Source organism: Parus major, chromosome 1A, assembly GCF_001522545.3.
Source record: "Parus major isolate Abel chromosome 1A, Parus_major1.1, whole genome shotgun sequence".
Classification (NCBI taxonomy): Eukaryota; Metazoa; Chordata; class Aves; order Passeriformes; family Paridae; genus Parus; species Parus major.
In genome coordinates, this window is record NC_031773.1 from 46556979 (window position 1) to 46584392 (window position 27414).

Here is a 27414-nt window from a genome sequence, read left to right on the forward strand (position 1 = left end):
ACCAACCAAACAGAGCGGCTACGCATAAAAGTCCTACTGCCTTTACTGTAGACCTCGGGGTATCTGATGTACTCTAAACACTAATGTCTCTGCAGGTTTGTTGTTCACAAAACAACTTCATTCGGCAGCTGACATCATTAACACCACAATATAAAGGGGAAGAATTGGTACTTACGAGACCATTTGGTAGGTGGCATAAGTGCAAGCAGGTCCTATGACGGCACAGCCAAGTTTGCCAGAATCCTGCAAGGGATCAAAAAGGGTCATTTGGGATAAAGCAGAAGACTGGCAGAGAGAGGTAGATGGGAGAATGAAGAAAATTGTAGCATATGGGGAGTCACAGAATTTACCTAGCAAAAGCAAGAGAAGAGTAGGAAAGGAGCTATAGAAACTTTAAAAGAGCAAACATAAAGGGGAGGAGGAAAAAATCACAGAAAGCCAAAAAAAAAAGATAAATTATGACATTTGTTAAGACACAGACAGCAAGTAAGGATTAAAATACTGTTATAGTTGCACATTTGAAATTACACACCCCAGAAGAGTTTGCATTTGCAGAAGACAGGGTGGTTGGTATTACAAGGTCCTCTGTATCAGAAAAGTTATTAGTTAAGTGCATATGAAACTAGTATTTTTTAAAATCCTTCCATGACTATCAAATGAGGCCTGACCTGTATCTTTGTGTGTCATGAGGGATAATTTCTTCACAAAGACTAGAGCATGGTCATAGATCAGTAGAATTGAAAATTTTCATTGGATTGACCAAGTTTAACTCAGAGATGTGAAAATCTTCAGAAGCATGGCTTCTTGTAATGCACAGATTTTAACTGAAGCTTTTCCTCATATTGAAGTACTCATTTAGTTTCTCTCACATGACTTCTGTGATTTCTAGTGAGAAGCAAGAATTTCATCTTTGCCCTTTGGGCATAGTTCCATAAGCATTTCATTTGTAACAATGCCAGCCTAACGATTTCTCTGCCCACATGTCCCCATCCTCACCACAGCTCTCTCTTCTGTGTATTGTGTAAACTGATGGTGAACCAGATCAGGATCCGATCCAGTTGGAAATGGATCTTTTTGCTCTACTTAGGCTGTTTTGAGTATTCGAGTTGTTGGTTTGGGTTTTTTAATTAATTATTATTTGGGGTCTTTTTAATGGATCTTTTTGTCTCTCTGACCACATGAAGAGTTGTGCAGATATAAAAAAGAGGACAACTTCTTAAGCATAGGAAAAGGAGCCAGAAGCTGAAGGCAGTCTCTGGGAAGCATTCATAGAATCTTTCTCCAGTATTTGCCTACTTCTTTTCACAAAACATACAGGAACATCTTCTCTTTGAAAACTTCACTTCCCTGTCAAATTTCTTTGAAATAGAATAGCAGGATTAAAGGTTAACAAGGAAAGACAGAGACACACATGCACACCCAGGCAGAAGGAAAGAAGTCTGCTACTCACATAAATGGTTTTGATGAGCTCCACACCTTCACAGGTGCTAGTACGGCAGCCTTGTGAGACATAGAGTGATGAAGTAAAGGGGTGGAAGACGGCATCCACTGTAACATTTTCTCCTGTAACACAAATGTAAAAACCAACAGCATCATGAATTGCAGGTAACCACTAATATACTATTATCCCTCTCCTTCTGACACAGGTCTGAGCAGTCTTACACTATGAGGTCTCCCTGCTTCTACAAAGTCTACCTACAACCTAACCCCCACAGCCATGGATGTGATTGTGAAGTCCACTCCAATGTGGACTGCTGACTTCTGTTGAGTCTTAGTACTTCCAGTAAAAAGTACTTCTAGTCTTGGCCATGACTAGACAAATTTTTTAAGGCTCTGTAAAAAGAAACTGAAGAGACCACTTTCCAATAAAATTGGACAAAACCCTTAAACTAGAGAGCAGATAGGGAATAGATAATATTTATTTAATTATTTCCTTGGAATCTCTTTTTCCATGATATTATAGAGTGACAATAGATGGATGATGTTGAAAGAAGAGGTAAGATATCAAAATAAATAAAAGCAATGTGATTCAAAATGAAGGAAAATATGGGCTGCAGATTCTTCAGTCATGACGTGATCAACAGATAGGGTCAAGAGGAAAATTATTTTCAGAAAGTAGAGGCTAAACCAGTCAGGAAAGGAAGCAAGGGCAACCTAATTACTGCACTAGATGGATCACTGGTCCTGTCTGATCTAGTTCAGTAACTTCCATGTTACCAAACCCAGCTGAACATCTCCAGAGACGCATGCAGGAAGAGTCTGCCCAAACACCATGAAAACATATATAGTTCTGCCTTCTTCTGTTTATACAAAGAGGTAACTATTTCCATAAGATCTACAAAAGATGGGCAAGAAAGGAGCCTGTCTGAGAAACACCTTGCTAAAGGTCAGATAAGTATAAAACTGTGACACAAAGTGTGACAAGAAATCACATGAAGAGAGGGGTAACCAACACCCATTGGCTTACCTGTCATCTGGAATTCCTTTTGTACCCTTTCCAAGGCTTGCTTCACAGCTAACTTCAAACTATCAGTACTTGATGGGAAATCCGAGTAGTTCATGAGCATCACATTGATCGCATAACTGTTGTTGCTACACCGATTTGAACCCACTTGATTCAGCAGCTGCAGTGAGGAAAACAAAGGCCAAATGGCCAGCACCAATACCAGTTGCTTCATCATTGCTCAGTTCAGACCCACTGTGTGTGCTATCCCATTTCTTTTTGTCTTCTATCTTTCTTCCAGATACTCTACATTGATTTTGTTCCTGGATAGAAAGAAAGATTTCCACTCTGTAGATTCAAAGACAGGCTGTGCAATCCTTCTCTTCCCGCACTTCCCTATCCCCTTCCCTGGCTTCCTTCACCTCTGCCCGTGCCTCCAGTGTACTAGGTGGCACTTCAAGGTGAAAAACTAGCAGCAGCAAAACTCAGGAAAAGAGAGAGGCTAAAGGTTGCTGAGAATGTTTGCTCATGGAAAGGTTGAGGCTATAAACCAAAACATTACCAGAAACCTTGCCTGATAAGTGCACTAACTCTTGATCACAGGCATAAGCCGAGAGGAGAAAGGGGAGGAGACAAATGAACCATAAATACAACTCTTCAAAATGGAAATAAAATATAAGGTCTGTTAAAGCCTAGAGGAAAACAGATGGTTACTTCCTTCATGTTTGCATTGCCCTACATCTCTTGATTACACTGCCACACCATCTCTGCTGATTGAGCTCATAAATTGAGGGTGTATTTTTTTCAGTGATAAGTTACCAGTTTCATTCCTTTAGCTTCTAACAGTGAAGTACCTTTTGTGCTGACAAAAATGTCCCACTTAGAGTGCTTCAGACCAAAGCCTTTCTTTCCTCTTACAGACTCAGTAAAAGGCTTGTCCACTCATTCTCACCCAGAAGTGTCACCAAAGCACCCCAGGTCTGCCCCAGACACATCTGCTCCTGTCTGTTCCCAGCCAGCACAGCTCCCATCACCCATTCCCACCTCCTCAAATGGGGGCCCTAGATAATCAAATTTTATGTGATGAAACTCTTGCATCAGGTAAGGATTAGCAGAGCTGAAGGTCTCTCAGACCTGCAGGACCAAAGCTAAATTTTAAATGGCATTACTAAAAGTACTCCACAAAACATCAACAAACAACAAAGAAACAAACAAAAACCACCCCACAACCCACAAGCCTTGTGCAAAACTCTAGGCACTCTGGGCACAAAGAAAACAAATTTAAATTATGTATAGAGTGCGCTTTTGCTGAATATGGGGTGTTTATGCATACATACAACAGCTTCTGTTTTTCTACTGAAACCTACACTGTCAGAGGCTGTCAGATAATAAATAAAAGTTCACTTTTATTACCTTCCTGAAATAATTTAAAGACGAATAATTAAAATAATCAGAAACTATGTAAATTACAGGGCTTGTAGTATAAAACAAGACTACAATTTCATGGCTTCTTTCAAAGCCTACATATAGAAGGTATGGAATACACCTCAGGTATATTTGCACAGACCTTTTTATATAATTCTATTTTAATAATTAATTACTATTGGTTGAATCTTTCTAATACCCAGAGAAGACCATGACCCAGCATTTAAAAGTAGCCCATAAACATCTCTGCATATTTAATCTAGCATTTGTAATTAATAATACAAATTAGCAGTATGTCATGTAAACATGTGGACTATGGTTGGCTAGAGCCACAGAGTGAGAATGGAACACAGCTTTCATGTGGAGATCATCTGCTCATCATTGGCTCATTTTATAGGTATTTCCAATGTCCTTGAAACTTATCCCATATAAGTCAATAAGAGATTTATCATTAACTTCAGCAGAGCAGGATTTGCATTTTTATATTCTTCTTAGCCTATCTGAGAGAAATAGTCAGTATGGATAATGCAACTAGAACTGAGTATTTTACACAGTTGATCACACAGGCAGTATGTAATGACACTGAGGTCTCCCTGGCTTTGTATCTATCAATGTATTCATTTGGTTTTCTTAGCAGCTTAAAACTGTCCTTTAAAAACAAAAAGTAAAATCAACAATAGCCTTATCACAGAATTTCTTTTTACTCTCTCCCTAGTCCTACTCCATCACAATGCCACAGCCCCAGCCAGAATATGATGTAAATTAATTGCTGACTTCTCAATTTTTTAATTGACTGGTGTGTGTGTAGTCTCTGAATGAATTCCCATGATAGAAGAATCTGGTGACGTGGAGCAGCAGCAGGGAGTGTGGCAGGAGGCAGCAGCTAGGATGAAACAAGCTCTCCATGACACCTGCCAAACACCACACTTTCCTTTGTACCTTGGGGCCTTCAACATCAAACAGTTTCCTGGCAGACTAGTCAGTAACATAAGAGAGAGAAAGAAAAGCTGTGTCATTGCACTGTAAATATGACAGTTACTGATTCTATAGATGTTCATGAGGGTGGAGTGAAGAAAAAGTAAATAAATGAGTCATGTATTTGATAGGCTTGCCATAAGCAAAAGCAAAAGCTTCTTGAAGTTTGTCCTTGTTGCTGCCTCTGCTTAAGGCATTGTTAGCCCTGAGGAACAGAAGAGATGACACACAAATGCCAATCCATTCATAGTGTTCTGGCTGCAGAACACAGCTAAGCCACTAAAAATGTCAAGTCTAGCACTTTACAAAATCCAAGGGGTTAATAGTAATACAAACCAGACAGCAAGATTAGTCTGTGAAGGATTGAGTTCAAAAACTCAGAAGACAGATTATGTGTTGGAGGGAAAGATAAAGCTTTTTGACTCCTGTAGGTGACTGCAGCTTTAACTAGAAATACTGGTTTACAACAGAACTAATGGTAATGGAAGCATCCTGAAGGCAAATGCAAATAACCCTGCCTTCTACTGAAAGAGTGTCTCACATGAGTGGAGAAACAGAGCAAGAAATTCAAACATGAGCAATATCCTGCCTAAGGTAGCCTCTCTTGACAACCCACAAAACATCTTTAAAGCACATCTTCTAGAACTATTTATTCCCTCCTAAAAGTGCTGAGATTTAAACATTGTCTAAGGAATAAGGTGCTAAAAAATGGCATCTGACATCCCTAGTGCATTCTTTTAAGCTGTGGATCCTAGGCATCAGCTACTGCTATAATCTTGGCAGAAAGGTAAAAAAGATCTCAGCATTACATACCTGCACTACGTGCAAGGGTCTATCCAAGAAGTCAGTTCTTAGGTGAACATCAGCTTGAGACCCACATTTTTATAATCTGAGTAAGATTAACAGCTCATGGAGGTTATTCAGCAGCACAGGGGTGATTCAGATTCTGACAGACAGGCCCTGTATTTATTTGTCTGAAGAAAAAAATCAGTTTCTCACCACCACCATTACCTGTCCATATATTGCGTAACCACTAAACACTGTAATAGCTCTCTGTAGGTATTCTTATATTCAGTGTTAGATTAGAAATACCATCTCAAATTAATTCACCAGAGAACTGTATCACTGGTTTTAGTGGAAAGTGACATTTAGTGCCTGGTTCTACAGCACTTTAAAGCACTGTATTTGTTCTGCCCTAGGATTTACTGGATAATAAGCAACAAGATATTATAGTGTGTATTTGCAACTGATAATCAGCACTGACTTCCTGATTTAAAACTACTCTGAGAAGTCCTCCCAGTTTTCTGGAAAACTCAAGGACAGCCAGAGAAAAAGAAAATAAAAAAAATTCCAAAAACTTGTTCCTCTCTCAGCCTATGAAAGATTATGGTCTATAGAACATTTTCCACTCGTTTTTTTAACGCTGCATGTGACAGGGTTTTCCTCATTTCAGTGGCTTTTCTTTTGTTGTGCAGAATCTGAAAGTCCTGAAAATGTGAATGATAGGCCAGCCTGGGCACCACAGAGTCCCTTTGCCTATCCCTTAGCTCATAATATATTGCAACTGAATGATGCACTATCTCCAACATCTTTACCACATTACATTTTAGGATCTTATTACTGGCATGCAGCCTAATTTATTTTTTCCGTAGTTACCAAACATTATTTCTATTTGACCACTCATAGAAAGAATATAGGAATATAGAATATAGGAATAAAGAATATAGGAATGAAAATTGCAATCTCAGAAGAGCCAAAGAATTAGGTGAAGGTATCGAGTGCCGGTAGTCAGTCAAACTGCTACTTGTGGTAGTTGGTAACAATAGTCTTAATAAGCCTGAAAATAACACAAACATATTGTCAGCTTGTTTGCAATTTCTTTGATACCAAAGACAACCAAGGTAGGATTTTTCAAGCCACTAGTTTGTAAAGAAACATGCATTGTGATACAATCATCTTGTTTTGCAGAATAACATATTTTGACAGTGTCCTTTAAAATGTGATTTTTCCCTGAATATTTGGTACAATTATTTCTCAGTGTCATTTAATTACAATTGTTGCAATCAGCTTACATTTTTCACAGTTGTACATTACTTTTTTTTATTTTCTCCAAAGCCAGGAACTTTGACAATACACAAGAATATGAAGTTCCATTAAAATAAAAGAGATGCTGCAAGTCTCCAGTATTGCAGAAATGAGAAATGTGAAATAGGGAGAGACAAAAAAAATCTGAAAAGATTATAATAAAAATAAAAATATTTAAGTTCTTAATTCTCACTAATTCTGAAAAAAATTTCCTTGATTGCAGTGGCCTGAAATCTATCATCTCTGTGTTTTTGCATAAGCAAGGCTCTTAATATTGCTTCCATAAAATACAGAATTTTTAATAATAAATATGCATGAGACATTATATGTTGTATAGTTGATCATATTTAGCCAACAGGATAAATGCTGAAAAACATCCATGTTGTTTTCAAGTTCTACCCACTATTACTAAGTCTGCTTCCAAATTATATTGATTGTCTGGGGCTTAAACAGCTTTTACCCTGTCTTTAAAAAGATTACAAAAGTTAGATTGAAGAAAAATAAACCAGAAATGTTTCAGTTTCCCTTTTCTCAATTTTGTTAGAGGCTGGAATCACAAATGTGGTTACAGACAGAATAGAAAAAAATATAGCAATGTAATAGCTGTGTTTATTTAACGTCAGTAACTTATTGGTTTCAACTGGAGAGTATAAAGGTATCTTCTTTAACTTTCAGTATTAGAGAGGAGAACAGGAAAATGAAATAATGTTTTCCCATCTTTTAAATTATTTTTGCAACACTTCTACTCTCTAGACTTAGAAGACAGTAATGTCAATAATTATAAATTTAGCTGTATACATATACAGCAGCTGTATACATAGACCTAGTATACATGTACAGCATGTGTACTAGATGTATAGCAGCTACATAGCAGCTATATTGACTTTTCGGAAGTGATCTTTTTTCCTTTCTCACTTACTACAAAAGAACATAAAGAAAGATTTTGAAAACACTATACTTTGGAACCAGCAACTGATAAAGCCTGCAAACTAACATAAAAATATGTGGGTCATGTGATGCATGATCCTGATAGTGCAGCATGATAATACCGCCATTCCCATGGGTTACTGAGAGTTCAGATTACTGCCATAATTTAGTTGCTGGCACAGATTAGAATGAAATTACTCTGCAAAGCACTGACTGTTCTCATCAGAAGTTACCAACCTAGTAAGAGGAGCACTACAGACAAGGATAAGAAAAGTGGAATTGCATCACATTACCGACAGCTTGGGTGGTGGCCCCATCTTCCTACTGATCTGTTATGTTTCCACATACCAGAAGACAAAGCTAAATATGAGATGTGTCATAAACATCTAGCTCAATTAAGAGAGTCTTCTTCCTGTTAACCCTTTTCCCAACACATACACATTTTGATGTGAATATTATTTATCCACCTAACTTGTATACTACAAAAATAAATAGTAGGAAGTCTTTCCTCTTAACTACTCTTTTCTTTCTCTAAAGGACTTTGTTTCCAGAGTGACAGAATACATTTACCTTTTCAGTAGTTTGCCTCTGTTACATGCTCAGCAGGATACACCTCTGACAAGAGACAATGTAAGCTATCCTTAATGGGCAAACACCTGTTCTGTTTATCTTTACAAAGGTAAACAGCTTGAGTGTGTAATAATTTATGTCTTGGACAAATACTTCAGTTTCCTTAAACTCTTTCTATTAAACATTACACATGTTTATAGTATATGCTGGGATGGAGTTAGGAGATTTTCGAGCTAGTGCACACTTGATCCTGTAAATCCAGGTGGCAGTGGAACACTCTGCAACTATATCAGCACACGTCCTGAACCAGTACAACTGCTTTCTTTGGGACATAGCATCTGCAGTGATGTAGCTTTCTGGCTTGGATAAGTTTGTGCAGATGCAGCTAACCATACATTGTATTTTCATGCAATGTTCTGACACTGACTCATAATGGACCAGTGAGTGGATTGTCTTGCATCCCCTCCTTCAGTTCTACATATATAAACTTCTAAAATCTTACCTAAATGTAATGCTAAAGTTGAATACAAAGACAGCTTTTTTCTTAACTTGACTGAATCTTGATGACAGGTGCATACTGGAAATATCAGAAAAGTTCTGAGGGTGCATTTCCCATAGACCCATAAAAATCACAGACATAAACATGAATGAAAATGAAAGTTTTCCCCTCCCAAATAAAGATAAAAATCATCAATTTTCATGTCACCATTTGGAGGTCTTTAACTGACATGGCTGTTGTTTGCCTTCCTGAGCTGGGTAATAGAGGCTGAACAAAAGCATTAAAGGCGCACATGATCCATCAACTTACGTGTTTCAGCTTCTCTCGTCATGGGTGGTCTATCCAGGGTAGATTAAGACTCAGAAGTTGCTGACACCATAAAAAAAGAAGCAAGTATTGTTCAAGTTCCTTGCTTTTAAAGGGATCATTTTCCATTTTCTCATCTCAAAGGATTGCCTTTGTAGCTGTAGCAGGGGAGCATTTCATTGCTCTCACTTCTGTGTAGCATTTATCTTGAGATGTCAGATGTTGTCAGGTGCATTTTCAAAGGTACAAGATGCAGAACATGGTGAAGCATCATTACTGAAAGAACATGATCTTACCAAGATATTGTGGAAATTGCAGCACATGATTGTTGCTGATGCAAAGGTCATGTCCTAACCTCTTGCTTTAGTTTATATGATGAAGAGTTTTTTTCCACTTCTTGCTTTTGCTTTCTCTCTTTTTTTTTTTATTTCCTTCCCCTCCTTCCTCTCCTTTTCTTAGACCTCACTTTCCAGTCTCTGATTTTTTATTTAAACATTCATTGCACCCTCTGATAATTATCTCGTTGTTTAGTCATGGGTGCATGATTTCCATTTTGCTGCCATTAGTGTAAGTAAATTCCCGTTCTCCCAGCAATTATGTGTGGAAATAAGCACGAGCATTAATCATTTTTCAGCTCACAGACTAAGGATAATGGTACTAGCTAATAGAATAATGAAGGTAAGAACTGCAGCAGTTGTCCAGTACTATTCTAGAGTAGACAAACTTCTTGACTTGTCTTTAATTTATGAATTGTCATCTTATTGTTTCTTATGAGGAAAAACTATAACATCTCCACCTACTATGTATTGCATCTTAGTAAAAATTTCTACACCAGACATGCTAAAAATATTTTGGTCAATTTGATGCTGCTATTACTTTTTATCACAGTTGACACTGTCCTTGTGCCACAGCACAGCCAGTTGGAAATGGAAGAAACCAGTGGAGTAGCCGAGAGCTTTCTTTCATTTGCATCAGTATTTTAGCTGTGTTTATATTGATCCTTACAACAACAGGATCCATGAAAGAATCTCTGCAAAAAAACCAGAAGAAACCAATGTAGTAAAATTAAATTTTCAGTTACTTTTTCTTTAAAAAAATAAAAGAATTTTGCTTTATTGTGCTATCTGCTTGACCACATGAAATCAAATCCTTGAAACAGCAAATACTTTCAGAATTATTTATGGAAATTAATTTTCTCCTGACAGAAATAATACCTTACATCATAGAGAAGAGCTATAAAAGCAGACTAAATCACTGGCAAACATTCTTTATCACTTTGACTAAGTAATTAAAAATTAATTTCTTGCAGAGAAATCCTTTGTGGGAGAGTGCATTATCTGCCTTCCCTCTTTGTGGCCTGTGGTATGAAAGCGCATTCATCAACAAGAGACACTATCATGGTGCTGCTGTGCTCCAATGGTCCCTGGTTGCAGAGCAATATCTCAGAGTTGCAAGCTGGGTGTATCATTCCTAGGTCAAGCCATCTTGAAGTGATTGGGACACAGTGAATACCGAAACCATACTCTGAAGAATCAGCACACAGCTCTTTACTGCTAGTCTATATTACAGATGATTGGAATATGACAGAATATATTTATTCATACAAAAAAAAAAAACCCAAAAAAAACACACACACACAAAAAAAAATAAACCTGGATTTTTTTCCTGATAAAGTGGAAAATAAATTTCTTCTCAAGGAAGGCAAAAAGGCAGAAATACATATATTTCATTAGTCCTGTCCAGGATTTGTGTTTTTTAGTTAGTTGGGTTGCCAGCAGTAGTGTAGTTTTATTTCTCTGCACTGACATTTCTAATCATAGAAGGCTGGGAAAAATCTCTATGGTCATTGAGTCCAGCCATCAACCTAACTCTGCAGGTCCTCAGTCCCTAAGTGCCACATCTACATGTCTTTGGAACACTCCAGTGGTGATTCCACCACTTCCCTGGGGAACCTGTTCCAATTCTTGACCACCCTTTCAGTGAAGAATTTTTCCTTAATGCCCCATCTAAACCTCCAACCATGTAACGTGAAGCTGTTTCCACTCATCATTTGGGAGAAGAGGCCAACCCTCACCTTGCTAAAGCTGCCTTTCAGGTAACTGTAGAAAGCAGTAGGATCTCACCTAAGACTCCTTTTCTCCAGGCTACACACCACCAGCTTCTTCAGCCACTCATTATTATGTTGCAAAATGTGGAATATGTAAAAATTTCCTTAAGAAAATATGTTCTTTGATGTTAGATCTTTGTATACTTTCAAGATTAATCCAAAAGAGATTTAATCTGTGAAATAGAGAGCAGCTAACAAGCAAACTCTAAGTGATGCCCAGGTGTTAGACAAATTAGTTGTTATAACTGCTTTGCAAAAGTTTAGAGCTTGTTTCAAGATCTCATACCTAAAGGGAGGTTAACAAAGCTTGGGAATAAGGATGTATCACTGATAGTGGACTCAAGAAATGTAGAATTTACAGGCCACAAGGACATTTGGCAGAACCCCAAAGATAAGGAAGAAACTAATGAAGACAGCTCAGCAATTGTGCTGAATCAGGTCCAGTTGGGTAATTGGCAGTGGGTAAATTGTGACCACTGACTCAAGGCCATGGACCCAGAAGAGAAAGACTGAGTACGTGAGCTAATCAGCATGAAAAGTGAGATAATCATTAATCAACATAAGATAGAATACTGATTATTAAGGGAACCATGTAACTTGTAGACAATAGACCTTAATGCCTTTGTTTGCTAAAATGTATAAACAATGAAAAATTTTGGTAGTTGTCATGCGGGCTTTGTGGAATTGCCACCCAGCGTCCCTTCCCGTGCAGAACTGTAAACACATCAAAGACCTTGACTGTGTGTGTGGTTTGGCCTCTTGAACACCGGGTGAAAAAAAACCTTTTTGGGACAATTAGACTTGTTCTCCAGAGACCCCTCAGCAGCTCTGCTGCCCTCCTTTGGACAAGCTTCAGCCCCTCAATGTCGCTCCTGCCGTGAGGGGCTCAAAAGTGGACACACAGTTCAAGATGTGGCCTCACTAGTGCACAGGGGCTGGCCACATTTTATCTGGCAGAAACCAGGATGCCATTGGCCTTCTTGGCCACCTGGACACACGCTGTTTCATGTTAAACGGCTGTCAACCCCAGATCCTTTTCCACCTGGCCGCTGTCCAGCCACTCCGTCCCAAATCCGTGATGCTGTTGCAACCCAACGGCGGGACCCGGATGTTCAGGACAAGGCCCGAAGGCGAGGAGAGGAAGCGCCACGGGGTTTCTGGGAGGAACCAGCGCAGGTGGTCAGGTTCTGACCGAGGGGCCCGCCGCGGACATCGCCGTCCGCCGTAGGGGAGGCGGAACCCTGGGGACGGCCCCGGTCGTCAGCCGGCGCCCGTTCGCCGCGGCCTTCCGCCGTCCCGCCGTTACCTCAGCAACGGCGCCGCCGGCGAAGCGCGCAGCCCGGGCCCGGCCGCAGGATGGTGAGGGGCAGGGGCGGTGTGGGATCGCAGGATGGTGAGGGGCAGCGGGGCGGTGTGGGATCGCAGGATGGTGAGGGGCAGCGGGGCGGTGTGGGATCGCAGGATGGTGAGGGGCGGCGGGGCGGTGTGGGGTCGCACGATGGTGAGGGGCGGCGGGGCAGGGGACGCGACGGGGGAAGCACCGCCAAGGGAGGGCCCGCTCTGACCCAGCTCCTCTTTGCTCTCTGCCCAGATGCTCTCGCGGGCCAAGCCGGCCGTGGGGGGTACCCCGCCGCCGGGAGACAGGCGGAGGAAGAAAGGGAAGGAGGTGCCACAGTTGGAAGAACTCTTGGCCCAGAGAGACTTCACCGGCGCGATCGCCTTGCTGGAGGTGACGAGCTCCCCTTGGGAGAGTGGTATCGCAGCATCCCTATGCCCTCAGGGCAGCGGGGCAAGAGCACCCCTTCTCCTGCCTTGTGACCCTCTCGCTCTCCTGGGGCCCTGCAGCAGCATCTATTGCTCCCCACTTCACAGAGCTGGATTTGGCCTGTGAGGGCTGCCTGCTGCTGCCCTCCAAAGTGTGAAAGTAGCTCCATCCCAGTAGCATCCATAGCTGTCAAACCATCCGCGGTATATGATAGCCTAGTATTGCTTTGGTTATCAGTGGGGTTTCAGAAACTGTGGCAGCTGACTAAATTCTTACATTCTTTATTCTCTACAAAGTTTAAACAGCACGTGGGTGAGGAGGAGGAGGAGGATGGCAACCTTTGGATCGGATACTGTGCATTTCATTTGGGTGACTACAAGAGAGCTCTAGAGGTAAGGTGGGGAAATCCTGCTTCCTGAGGTTGAAAATTGGGATGTTGTGGTGAAGCAATGACAACAGGAGGAAGATGGGCTGTAATAGGGATCAGACCTGCTAGCCAGTTAAGGTACAAATGTACAGTAATAAGGCAGATATTGTGGAAAGCAGTTTGGATTGGGAAAAGAAAGGTATTTTGCCTATGAATATGGAACTTTTTTATTGTTAGGTACTTGCTTACTTGATAATGCTCAGTAGCTTAATTTGTTCTGTTGAGTGTCAGTTCATGTCCTAAATCCATCATTCCCTTTTTTAAGCTAGATTTCCACTGTTTCATTTTTCAGATTTAATAATGTTTCTGTCTTCATTTTGTAGCTTATCTGTGATAGGTATGAAAAAATTCTTTCATTAAGGGTTGATGCCCATGACCGTTTAATGTCCTTTATGGCTTTTCTTTGCATTTTTATTGTATTAGGTAATTCAATTAAATGAAGCAGTCTTTTTTTCTAAAAGCATTAAGTCACTAAAATATATGTTAATTGTTCAAATATGCACATTTTAATGTTTGTCTCTTAGAGTTCTGTTGTGTCTCTTCACTGTGAAGTGTAACTGAAGTATAGCAGGTTTTGCAGTCTTTGGACTTGCTTTCCCCAGAATTAATATTAAAAACAGATGTTAAAGTATTAACAAAAGATAATAAAAAGAAAAGAAATAGACTATAGAACAGTGATGATATTTTCTCTCTTAGATAAATGATCACATGCACAAGATGCACACATGAGGTGGAAATTGTAAAGCTTTTAAGAAAGGCACAAGGCACTGTGCCCTTTAAAAATTGAGGAGGAAACCATCTGTTGGAGATATTAGAAATGCTCAGTGAATCAAATTAACAGTATGCACAGTATAGAATATAGAATAGCAGTACAGGACATCATGGTAAATTAATATTCATGTTTAGATTCGTGGAATTTAAATATTATGAATACAACAATGAGTCACTGTAGTTAATTTACATCTAAGCATTAGATGTTAGTAGGGAGTGAAAGTTTAAAAAGAAGAAAAGTGTTCATATACAAATGAAAAATAACTTGAAACTTCTTTGAAATAAATTCTGATTTTTTTAAATACCCAGTAGATGCTTTTATAGCCAGAGTAGATTTTACATGTTTCCTTCAACGAAAAGTCAACTGCTTTTTTTAAATGTTCCTAATTAGTTTTTGCATGTGGTGTTTGATTCACCACTAGGTGATGCTCTTGACTCAGGCTTTTTAAAACTGCAACACAGTCATCTTTTTCCCGTTTTTCTGCCCAAGAAGGGACAATAAAAGATTTGTATGAGTGATTTGTAGTTTGTTTGTATGTTTTGAGTGAGAGACCCTAGGGCTTGTCTTTCCAGATTTAATACTGATTTTTCTCACAGAGGTAGGTCCTGATAGTTTTATTCGTTTGTGGTGATGTGGGAAATGAGCCTATGCATCTCAGCCTAGTTTCTTCAGGGACAGAACACTCTAGTTTTAATTTCTAAGGCTGTAGGTCTCATTGCACCATGAAGACTGAACTGCCTTTCAGTTACCAACTTCCATTTTGAAATGTAAAATGCTGTTATCTCATCTGCTATGTTACAGAGGTGTTGTTACTGTATTCTCAAGGACAAATTCCCTGATAATCTGTACCCTTGAGACCTTGGAGCACTCTTTGGGGAGTGCCAAAACACTGTAAATAAAATACTATGGGTCAAAGATTCTACAGAATTCTCCAGAGACATTGCACACAACCTAAATTATTTACATTCCTGTGTGTTCCTGCGAGTGACAATGCATAATCTGTGTCACTATATTTATAGTTCATGGTTAATATTCCATGTAACTGATGAGGATCTTCAGAAATCACACTGTTCAATGCTTTTATTAATGATGATACTTTCACAGTGAGCCAAGCGTGTTGGTTGCATAGCAAATTTTGGAGAAGCTTGGGAATTGTGGTGAGGTGGCCATTATACACCATGGGGAGAAATGGGGAAGAAGTGAGAAACACACAGATGTCCAGCTCCAGAAATATCTTTAGACAGCAAAATCTCTGTCACATTCATGTGAGAGAATTCACATTTTCTTATCACAGGTACCCCAACAACAGTTAGGTATCCTCTAGGTAGTGCATTAACCTCAGCCTCACTAGGGTCACAGTTTCCCTTAACAGCAGACGCCTTTCTCAAAGGTTATGCCACTGACACTGGTCTGGTGGGATCGCCCCTACTGCTGTACCCCAGTTTACAAATGGTATTGCAATGGGATTGACTCTTCATGGTGCAGTTCTTTCTTGGAGACTGACTAGCTTCCTTCATGGACAAACTTATTTTTACTGAGTAGCTTATGTCTTCCTGGCATCATATGGCAAGCAGGGCTTCCCTAGAATATGGTGACATCTAATTAGTTTCCTGGAATCTCCCATGTCTATTATCCATAATGGGGAAAAACCCGTCTGTCTTTCTGCAGTAGCTGCCATTTGTTCATAGCTCTAATCTTAAATCTTCTGAAAAATTTCTCAGTGTCACCAAAGAACTAGAACATTAGGCCAATTATTCTGTTTCTGAGCTGCCTGGTCTTAAAAATTGAAGCAGCTGTGGCCTTAAGAAAGTGAGGGTTTATTATTATTATTATATGTATCTATATGTGTAGATAGATAGATAGAGAGATATGTATATACACAAGTATATTTTTAAAAATTTATGAGACAATTGGCATGGGCAGATGTACTTCTTGGTTGGATTCAAGAACAAGTTTCACACTTGCAGTCTGTACTCTCTCCCTCTGGGCACTCAGGATGCTGGCATGGTGCAGCTGCTGGACATGGTAATGCCATTTTGGTCCTTCAGCTGCACACATGAGAGCAAAGAATGATCCCTGGGCCAGAGCCTTCAGTGCATTGTTTCTGTCAAAATCCTAAACCTACATACAGCCAGTGACAGTCTCTCCAATCTGCCACCTCTGTCCTGGAAGAGAAGTTGGAGCCATTCCACCACTTCACTGAACAGGACCTTCTGCCAGCTTGGCCCAGAGTAATTTTAGTCAAATAGTAAATCATGGAAAGAGCAGAGCTGTACTAGGTAATTGTTCATCCATTAGCAGTATCTGGTCGTGCTTGAGCAGTTCTGTGGGAAGTGTGACAATACAGGTACACTCCAGTTCCTGACAGCTGAAGATAGGAAGTCAAATGTGGATTTTTTAGTTCTGGGAGTTCTCTAGGCGTCTCTATCATGACTGTAGCCAGGTAACAGTAAGTATCTCATTTGAGCACCTGCGGAGCAGCCATTATGTGTTGGCTTGTTTATTGGCTCTTCAGCGTCTGTGTTCATGGTCTTGGGGAATCCAGACAAGTCATAAGGGCATTGAGCTGGTCCTCCACATTGGCAGTATGTGTCCATAGTTGTAGGCAATCAACCTGGCAGCCTGCTTTTGAGGAAAACTGCTTGTGTCTAGTGATAGAGGCATGAGGAAGAGGAGAGTAAAATAACAAGGAGCTGTTAATGGAGCTGGATGGCAGAAGTATGCCACAGGTTGACTCTTAGGCCAGGTTTGAGAGTATTTAGGTGTTTTTTGTGCTTGTTGGTTTATTTGGAAAGGAGGGGGGAAAAGTTCTTGTGAAGTAGTCTTTGAGAGACTGATGTTGAATGGCTTTCAGTGAGGAAGAGTGCAATAGCACATAGTCCAGGCACATGGCTCGGAACTATAGGATAAGGAGCACTAACAGTCCTAATTTTTATTTGCTGTTTCCATAGATTCACATTGGTACAGCTAGAACATTCTATATATTGCTTGCTTTGAATGGCCAAGCCAGAACATGACTTGTGTTTATGCACTTTGTCTTTTCTAATTATGCTGCCTGAAGTCAAAAGAGACCTTTGGGTGCATTTAATCTGAATGAATTTTGAAAGATTCCAGATGGTCCCAATAAACAGCAGTGGCCTATCTCTCAGAGCTCCATGACAGGCCTACATCAAGATTAAGCTGGCCTCAGTAGGAAAGGTTGGCCCCTATGTAAATGTTTTCTTTTTAAAAATTATTATTGTTGTTAATATTGTCATTATTATTAATATAAATAATAATGATAATAATTGTAATAATAATAATAATTGTTATTATTATTTTTATTAGTACTATTATTATTTAATATTTATTTATTTGAAATGTTGTTGGACAGCTAGTCCCTGAAATACAAGCAAGACTGAGCTGGCTTTTAAGGGTGCTCCTTACCAGTATCTTCTCTGTTTGAGAGTGCAATTTACTTTTATTTGGCAACAAAAAAATAATTCATTATGCTTGCAAACTCTAACCTTATTGTTGCCAGGATGTTTGTGATCTTGGGATTTGCTGCTCTTTGGGCATGACTTATTTTATCTCATGCTTTAAATATATATATCTGTCCTTTTCCCCAGAGGTAAGAAGTCTGCCACCCACAGAGTCTCCATCTGCTAAACTTTCCCTATTTAGAGGGGACTTCCAATTCATATGTTTGGAGAACAAGTACAGAGTCACTAAGGGGCTGTTTTGCTGGGAGGGATGAGCGGCTTGCAGTGATCTGGAGTACATGGATGACATTCCTTCAGCAGGTCTTGTGAGAACCTTATGTGACCCTGCCTGCTTTGCATTATACTGCCTGTCTCCATGGCTGGATGAAGAGCAGGAGCACAAGCAGCAGGCACTTCCATTGGGAATTCCAAGGATGGTCCTTCCTTGAAATTTATCAGAGCTTTGACATAGGAAAAAAATGGCATTTAGAGTTCTCCAGGCCTCTGTTTTTAGTACCTGTTGTTGCTCTGACAAAAGATGCTTAGCCTTAGGAATATAATTGTTAAGTGGCTGCAAAGTTTTTTTGTTTAAAAGAAGCAGATTGAAAGATTGATCTGTTAAGTTTTTGCTGTTTTCACAAATAATAAGAAATGAAGTAGTTTGTGTGGCAGAGTTAAAGGATATGTAATGAATGTGGATGTATAAAAAGTATCAGAATATATTATATAGTGTCTTTATATAGCTGTTGGCTGTAAATCTTAAAATGGGGAATGGTAAAGTTAGGAACAGATTATTAATATTTACTGCAAATTATTAATCTTCATCTATAAGAAAATCTTGAATATAGCAAATACCAATTTATAGGCTTGCATTTTAATGCAGTGGTCTCCGATTAATTTTGCTTTTTGTACCCCTATTAGTAAAAAATTTTTGAGTACACACCCCCAATGTATATATACATATCTATACATTTATAAATTATATACATGTACCACTCTACTAATATGCAATTATAAAAAATACACAAAAATAGGGACTAAAAAAAGGATGTGATAAAATTAAACACTATTTTAAAATACTTATTTTAGTTATTAGTAGTACAAAAAAAATTTTCTTCCTGCACTTGATGTTATTATATTGCATAACCTCAGACGTAACACACACTTTCACAGGTTTAATATACACTAAGACACCACCTACAGGTTTACAAAAACACATTTAACAGTAAGTGCTCACAAAGAGATATTCCTGGTGCTTATGGCTGCCAGGCATTGACTGGAGAAGAACTTAGGAAAGCAACAGAAACTGGTTATATTGATGCCTTTATAACTTACATATATTGGGGCTTATATATGTAAATAATATTTTTATAATAATATATTTACAATACAAATGTGTTTTATATCTCTGTAACTTCAATGTTGACAGAAATTGCACTTACATGTGATGATTTATGGCACTGCATGTCCCTGTGGTCTGTTTTGCTGTAAACAAAAAAGTAGGGACATAGCTTAAAACATAATAGTTTTGTTGTAAGGACTGCATGGTTTGATCCCAGTAATTTAATGATACATTGTAAAATTGTGGAAGAAGGAATGATATTTAATACAAGTATGTGTTATTACACAGTTTTTAAACATCAACCCTCTGTTCTGTTACAGGAATATGAGGCTTTAACCAAGCAACCAACTTGCAATCCAGATGTTTGGGTGAACCTTGCCTGTACATACTTCCTCCTGGGGATGTATACACAAGCAGAGCAAGCAGCTTTGAAAGGTGAGATGTACGCTTCTGTTGGAAAAGAGTGCTTATTGACTTGAACACTTAAAGTAATTTCCAGATAAAATATGCAGGATTTTGAGCAAAGTTTTTTGGGTTTGGTATTTTGTTTGGGGGCTAGTTAATTTTAACTTTCATTTAACAGGAGAATTATGATGAAGTTTCCTTCCTAAAAATACCTTGGGCATATGGAGCAGCTGGAACTAAAAGAAGCATCTGGAAAATAATTTCTTATCAATTTTAAATATAAAACCCAGCATATGCCAACCAGCAACAAAAGGTTACATTTCTTTTGACTGATTCTGTGTCCCTCAGCCAGCACAGATGAAGCAGATTAAGCCAGTGAAATTATAAAAAAATAAGCATCTGAGAGGATTCAGCATTCTCCCTGATGAAGACAAGAGCTCTGTTTACGTAGTTTGAGTGACTTAGTAGGTGGTCTCGTTGCCTGGTAAGTCACATGTTAGGTATCTGATTCTTCAAGGCATGGAGCTCAATAGTCACATTATTACAGTTCTACTTTAATCTGAACCTGCATGGGATCATTTAAAGAGAAGGAATGGAAATTAGATTCCAGGGAAATTTTTACTGCTTAAAAATGTTTCTGTAGTTTAATTTTGTTGTCCATCACTTTTTATGTATCTTAGTGATTTATATTGTTTTCTATAACTATACTATCTCAGTGCTTTTTAAGTAGAATTAATAATAGTGATATCTCACTCAACTTATGACTCTTGCCTTCTTAGGGGAAAACTCTTACTGAAGGACTGTTTTCTCCTTTCTTTCATTAGTCTTCTTGTCTTGGGCTGAAAATAGGGGAAGAAAATAATCAAGTATTTCTTCTGCTGCAAAGGAGAGCCTTTCTAAAGGACAGCTTTGTAGCATTTTTTAAAAGTAATTAGGTTCCCATATCCCTTTAAAATCCTTGTAAAGATCATGCTGCACTTGAATCCCACAACTGGAAATGTTTTTTTATTTTCAGTTGTAAAAAATCTCATGCAAAGCTTTGTGATTTGTATTGCTCAAGAGGTGTGTAAATTTCTAATATTTACAAGTAATTTAATCTTTAATGTACCAAAAATTTGAGCTTTGGAGATTGCAACATGGGACTTGAAGTGAATCTAAAAATAAATGGGCAATAGAGCTTTGAGATGTCACTGTGACCTATAGCATGGAGGAGGCAAGCAGCTGCATCCTGTACGAGTTGGAGCCATTGTCACCAGCTTCACATCTTGTGAGTTACAGTAATCCATTCTAGAGATGACATATACACAGCTGGGCATGCACATTTATTAACTGTGAGCTGGAGGTGTGGGAAGGTTAATGTTTGTCATGCCCCTTCAGACTAATTAATAGTAGTATGGTGAGTGGCAGAGTAAGGGGTGCAGTTAGTGGTACTTGGGTGCTGGAGGGAAGAGTAGGAATATTAAGAAAGCAAGGGTGGGAGGCAGTGTAGCTAAAGAAAAATAAGAAAATAACTGAGTGGTCACATTAGTTCAGTTCTTCATTTCATGTAATTCTTTAAGATGGACAGCATGCCAGTTTTTATAATGAAGTGCTAAACCTTTCTTGTGTGTACTGTAATCCTTGATTTCTGGCTACTTAACCTTGGTGAGGAAGCAATCACAGCTGAGGATTTTTAGCACTTGTCCTTTCTCCGCTGGAAGCTTCCAAGTGTGGTATATCCCCCTTTCAATCATTCTTACATTGAGTTTAAACCTTTTTATTTTTCTTAAGTCAGATGCTCTTTTAGTGTTTTTTTATCAATTTAGGATTGCATCAGTGGTGGCTGCTTGCAATATATTGTTGACAGCTGAGACCATATAATCTTGTGCTCTCTTCCATGGTTTTGCAAAGATCTTGAAGGAGCAAAATACTTCCTTTGAACAGGTAAAGTCTCTAGAAGAGCACCATTTATCCAAAACTGCCTTGAATACCACTGAAAAAAATGATAGGTAGTGTTAATATTGGGCTGCTTACTATTGCTATTTTGGAATTATTTTGCCTGAATTCTTGTATAGTACATGCTGTTTATTGCTGCATTATGCTAAACCTCTGCAGGTAGCTAAAACAAATGAAGGATAACTAATTTAGTTTCAGCTATAGTTCTAAATTTCTACAGTGACAGAATCTCTATGTGAAAGGGAACATCAATATCAGCTGGCTTTCTGGAATAAGTTTTGAAATCAAGTCAAGTTCTTTCTTGCCATGTACTGTTGCTGTTGCTTAAGGAAATTATTAACCATCATTCCATTAATGAGGAAAAATTTGCAGGATACTTAAAATTTAGGAAACAATCACTAAAAACCATGAGGTGATTAATGGATTCATATATAGTCCACAATCTCTTGTGGGGCAAGAGATTATTTTATAGTAAAGAGGCATATAAAATATATCTATTTCTTATATATATATATAAGATATAAAAGAGATTTATTTCTCTGCTCTGCTCTAGGGACACCCTACATGAAGTGTTGCATCCAGCTCTGCAGTCCCCAGCATATTAAGGACATGGACCTATTGGAGCCAGTCCAGAGAGGCCATCAAAATGATGAGAGGGATGGAGCACCTTTCCTACAAGGAAAGGCAAAGAGGATTGGATTTTTCATCTTGGAGAACAGAAGGCTTCAGGGAGACCTCACTGAGGCCTTCCAGTACCTAGATAAGGCTTACAGGAGAGCTTAGCAGGAACCATTAACGCAGGCATGTAGTGATAGGACAAGGAGGAATGGCTTTTAACTGAAAGAGAGTAGGTTTAGATTAGATACAAGGAAGAAATTCTTCACTGTGAGGGTGGTGAGGGGTTGCCTAGAGAAGTTCCATCTCTGGCAGTGTTCAAAGTCAGGCTGAATAGGGCCTTGAGCAACCTGGTCTAGTGGAAAGTGTTCATGACTACGGCAGGGAGGTTGGAATTAAATATCTTTAAGGTCCTTTCCAGTCTAAGCCATTCTGTGATTTTATGATTCTCTCAGGAAAGAATGAGTCTGAATATCAAAAGTCATATAAAAAAGAATTACTGCAAATATAACCTAAGAAGTAGAGCAAAAAAGCAATAAAGAAAAATCCCTCCTTGAAGGTTTTTCATTACAATTGTATTTTACCTCCTCTAGGCTTTCTTCCAAATTCCTTTCAGATATTTCTGGCTTCTCCTTTTCCCCTGTTGTCCGCTCACATTGCAGTTACTAATGTTCTTAATTCTGAGGTGATGGTAGAGTTACTTCTAAGTCAGCTACTGTTGTTTTGTAGTCATCACATAGTGAAGCTGCCAAGTGATGCTTTGCTGGCTCCTTTTGTATCTGTGTTCTCATACATTGGCTGAAAATATGTTTCCTGTGCTGTGGGTAGCCAATCTTTTCTTGAGAGAATGAGCCTTAAACTATTGATCTTGATTTAGTATACAATAATAACAACAAATCATTATTTTTTTCATTATAAAAAGTAAAAAGCTTATGTTGCATTCACAGTTCCTGTGCCTTGCAAAGGCCAAAGAACAGAAACTCAGTCTGGCACATTTGGACTGTGATCCTGGCAACTGATCCGAGTGTTTAGAAGCCTGCATAGTGCTCTCAGAAGCTGTTGGCTTGCATTAAGAAAGAAACTAAGAACTAAAGCATAAGAACTAAAATTGTTCTTTTAAACCACAAAATGTGCACATAAGTGGGGCTGCAGTTAAATCTGTTAGGAAAAACAGTCTTTTCAGGATAAATGGAATCTTAGAATTAAATTTAAGATTCATGCACAAACAGGGTTGTATTGCTGAACCATTCATTAAAGTTGGGGTCTTTTTTAATTCCTTCCAATTTTTGATGGGAAAAGCTTTCTGATTGCTTTGCTTCTTCATATCTCTGCTTGTGTCAGATCTGAATGTGGTTTAACTGAACAGAGAACTCATTTTACAACCTATATTAAAAGGAGCAATACTGTACAAAAGCAGAACAGAGATGCGTTAGTAAGAACAATGACATTTTCCAAACCAGTTTCCAAACCACCATTGTTTGCGAAATAATGCTTTTCAGGTGTGAAATAGTTATCACCAATTAAAATGTTCAGATACAAGCAGGCACAGAACAGTTACTGGGTTTTCCTTTTCTTAGGGTTGCATGTTCACCTACATGATTTTATCTGCCTTGTTGCTTGTGCTCTGTTTCTTGAGAACAGTAGTTACTTTTGGTGCATTTTAGCTGAGGTTTCAAACCAGCTGTTTCATATATGAAGCTCTCCACAAGTGAAAATATCACATGTTTAAACTCTAAAAGCTACTAACCATATTTTCTTGTTTTGTTTTTTTAAGTATAGTGGAAGCTACAGCCCAGGAGTAATTAATTTGATGATCTTTAATTTACTGTACTTTAATTTCAGTATGACTGAAATTAAATGTGTGTGAGTTGCAAGTAACTGAACATAACTGTCATTTAAGTTTTGTGGGAATGGGAAAATTTCAGTGAATATCCACTGTAAATTTCATTCAAGAAAATTCTACAGTTGAGCTGTTCAAGTGTGTGTAAGTGTAAACCTCACTACTGAACCATGGGTTTTTTTTTGAACATTTTTCCCATTCTCTTTCATTTTCCCTTCCACCAGTGAAACTTTGGTTTTGAGTTACAGAGGGCTTCATTCACCTACTATGTTCAGATGAGCAGAGTGTTGTTTCTCAGGGACAAGGAGAAAAAGGTTTCCTCTGGTCATGTTTTCTTCTGTCATGATGGAGCTTTCAAAGCCCTGCTCCATTCTTACCAGCTCCTGCTACTGTGTTTAACATGTATTCTATGCCTGTTGATGGATGAAGGGCTGCTATAGAATGTGTAGTATGTGCTAGATGAGATTTGTTAATGCTGGATACACCAACAAATAAGATAAGTGCCTTGCACTCTTTTGAGAGAGCACAAATGCCAGATTGTCCATGTCTGTATTTCATCATCCTTTTAGTGCTTGAGACAGCCATACAGAACCCACCAAGAGTCTGAGCTGCCATTTCTAGTGAGTTTGATGTTTTGTTTTATAATTAGTGAAGACATTTTCTTCATTCTTACTGTAGTTGCTTACTATATTTTAAGAAATACTTCAGTAGGTGCCTGTCAGTGTCAGCACATAAAAATATACAGAACACTTTTAAGATCTATGACAGCTATGACACTAGTGCCTGGGAAAAGAGCACTGATCATGATAAAATTTCTGGCAAAGGAGTATCAGTGCATTTCCTAGGTAGAAAGAGATATACCCTAATCAACTACTTCAGTGCTTGAGTACAAGGCTAGTACTAGACCTGGAGCAGGCTCCAGTTTGTTGCCATGCAGCATTGTAATCATGCACATTACGATCCCAAGATTGCTTAGTACTGATTTTTAAAAAAAAAAAAAATAAATTGTAGTCATTGTCTTGAAAAAGTAGAACAGGAAAAGAAGATTGTGCTTCCTTGTAGCATTAATAGATCAGTGACAATGAAACTCAATAGCAGCAGAGAGTAATAAAAGAGCAAACTAATGTCCCTAAAATGTCCCTTAAAAATCATTATCTCTGATGAGACAGTTGTATCACTTCCTACTCCAGTGATTGACAACATCAATATTCATGATCCCATTTTTTCTGAAAACTAATCTGACCTTGTTCATATGTTTCCTTGTCTTCCTCAAAGAATGCATTTGGCACCAAGAGAAAATAAGCTGCTGATATTGAATGTTTCCATATTTCTGCCTACTGTATTGACAGGGCTTTATTTGTGTGGGGTTACAAGCAACTTATTTTAAAGAATATCAGATAGCTAGTACTATGTTATATCTTATGAAGCAGGACACTTTTCCACCCTCCATATATCCATGCACACCATCAAAACTCAGATTTCATATTTCACTTGTTTTTAGGTGTTAAATAATGTGGGCTAACACTCCAGCTTTTACCAAGAAGTAAATAATAATTTTGATCTCAGATCAGATGCCAGATTTGCAAGGGCAGCCTGCACTCACTGGTTGACCAATGAAACAAAAATTCCTTGGATTAGATTCTTAACAGTATTGCTTGCAAGTCACAATTTTCATAGCGAAATTAATGCTAAGACAAACTCAAAAGGGAAAAAAAAAAGGAAAGCCTACTTAAAAAAGGAACATTGGTGTCTTTACCCATAGTACTGTGATTATACAATATGTTATTTTCAGTAGAAATCCCACAATCTCTCTTGCTTGTATTTTTGGAGTCTTTGATGACCAAATGTTTTGAATTGTGAAGGATGGTTGTGGTTGAAGTTTCTTACAAAAGTGTATGTAGGATCCATGTGCAACTCTTCTAAACTTTGATATTAAAACCTATCAATTACTGCTGGGGAACATGTAAAGTGAAGAGCATGCATTTAAATTAAGGCACTCTGACTTTCTAAGTCAGTGGATGAAATATCCATACTATTGTGTCAGTTATACTACTACAGCTGCCTATGCAATATTTATTGTAGATCAGAAAAACTTTCTGTTCTTTAATAAATCACCTAATTCCCACATATATCCTAGACTGAAGACTATTTAGCTTCTTAACAACTTGATGCTCTTTTAGAACTATCTTACAAGATGCTGCGGTCTTGTGAGAGTGCTTTCATACCACCTTTGTATTTTGGACTTCTGTTCTAGTATTTCTTTAAATATACAGTTCACTGTCCTCATTTTTCTAGGAACATGGTTAAATAACACAGCTTGCTAAGGACAAAAGTGAAGAAATGGTTGCTGTACTTTTTAGAAGTAGGTGGCCAGCCTTGTGCTGCCAATCTGATCAGAATGACGCCTGGGTTTTGGCACTGTTACTTTGTGTTACAAAGTTTACTTACTATGTGGAGAAAGAGTAAGAAACCTCTCCCTAAATTGCTTTTAAAAAAAAAAAAAATTCCATCTTCAGGGGGTGGTGGGGAAGAGGGAATGGTGGTTTGAGCCCTCTTACGGTTTAAGATGTCAGAAGAATTACAGCCTTGTGTTACAGGCTATTGCTGTGCTAACTCTGCACTTTTGTGGCCTTATAAACACAGTAAGTAATTCTGCTTTTTGTAAAGAGTCCACGTACATCCCTTCTGTGGAACATGCTTTGCCAGCTGGTTGGTCTGAGCAGGAAAGAGAGTGCTCATTAGGCTAGGAAAAGTACAGGAAACAAGGGAAGGCTTTTTGGAAGATTGCTTGCAAAAGAAATTAATAGTACTGTTCGACAAGGACATTTGTCGCTCTCAGTGAAGCAAAAGGCTTTAGTGACTTAAAACTCTGTAGTTTACAATTTGTGTCGTATGGAGTGAATTCAATGAAATTCCTAATCCTGCAAGAGCAAAAAAATTCATTAATTTTACTGGCTCTAGTAAGAAGATATCCCCCTTAAATCTCTTGCCATATCTTAGTTTGAATCTTATCTGCTCTGGCCATAGAATTCTTTTGTGTGCCTTTCATTCCTAAGGACAGAAGAAATATTAGAAGTATAATGTAATGTGTATGCCTAACAAAATGGTAGCAGCACTCAGTTTTTCAATACACTAGAAGTTGCTGAGATTCCTGGAATTATAAGTCAAAACTTCTTTCAAATGTGACACATCACAGAAGGAGCCTAGAGTTTGTCTACTGCTGCTTTTTGTTTTAAAACAAAAAATGTGTCACAAAAAAACCCTCAGAAAATTATCAAGAAATCACTGCAGGAAAATGATAATGCAATTTATAGAAGTTTTAAGGCTCATGGAAGGTAGAGGCCAATGAAAAATTATTTTCAACATGGATTTAAAAAGAAATAGTCAGGGAATGAGGATGAGAGTGAGGAAGACCTCCAAACCACTCTCAAATTGGTAGAACCTCCCCCAGCTCATGACCTGCAAAGGGCTCTCAGTGAAGAACTTGGGCTAGTTAATGAAAGAATAGGGATGCA

General features: G+C 38.5%; 2 protein-coding genes across 4 annotated transcripts in view; one reads left to right on the plus strand and one right to left on the minus strand.

Moving 5' to 3' along the window:
* The window catches only part of GUCY2C (guanylate cyclase 2C), a 44782-nt gene extending 41958 nt beyond the window's left edge, over positions 1–2824 (minus strand). Inside the window, exons 1-3 of the mRNA XM_033514719.1 lie at positions 2468–2824; positions 1451–1563; positions 176–243 (exon numbers count right to left, since the gene is read on the minus strand). Of these exons, the coding sequence (XP_033370610.1) occupies positions 176–243; positions 1451–1563; positions 2468–2681 (395 nt within the window). The 5' untranslated portion in view covers positions 2682–2824. The remainder of the gene's footprint in view (positions 1–175; positions 244–1450; positions 1564–2467) is intronic.
* An 8828-nt stretch (positions 2825–11652) lies between these two features.
* TTC26 (tetratricopeptide repeat domain 26) overlaps positions 11653–27414 on the plus strand; it is a 47879-nt gene continuing 32117 nt past the window's right edge. The window contains exons 1-4 of one of the 3 annotated variants that reach the window (XR_002001718.2): positions 11653–12696; positions 12929–13066; positions 13399–13494; positions 19425–19539. Coding sequence is in view for 1 of the 3 variants with exons in the window: in XM_015627143.2 (XP_015482629.1) it covers positions 12694–12696; positions 12929–13066; positions 13399–13494; positions 19425–19539 (352 nt within the window). In the remaining 2 variants the exon portion in view is untranslated. Of the gene's footprint in view, positions 12697–12928; positions 13067–13398; positions 13495–19424; positions 19540–19687; positions 21433–27414 lie in introns of those variants that run through there. The other 2 variants (XM_015627143.2, XM_015627144.2) reach the window with 2 other exon arrangements.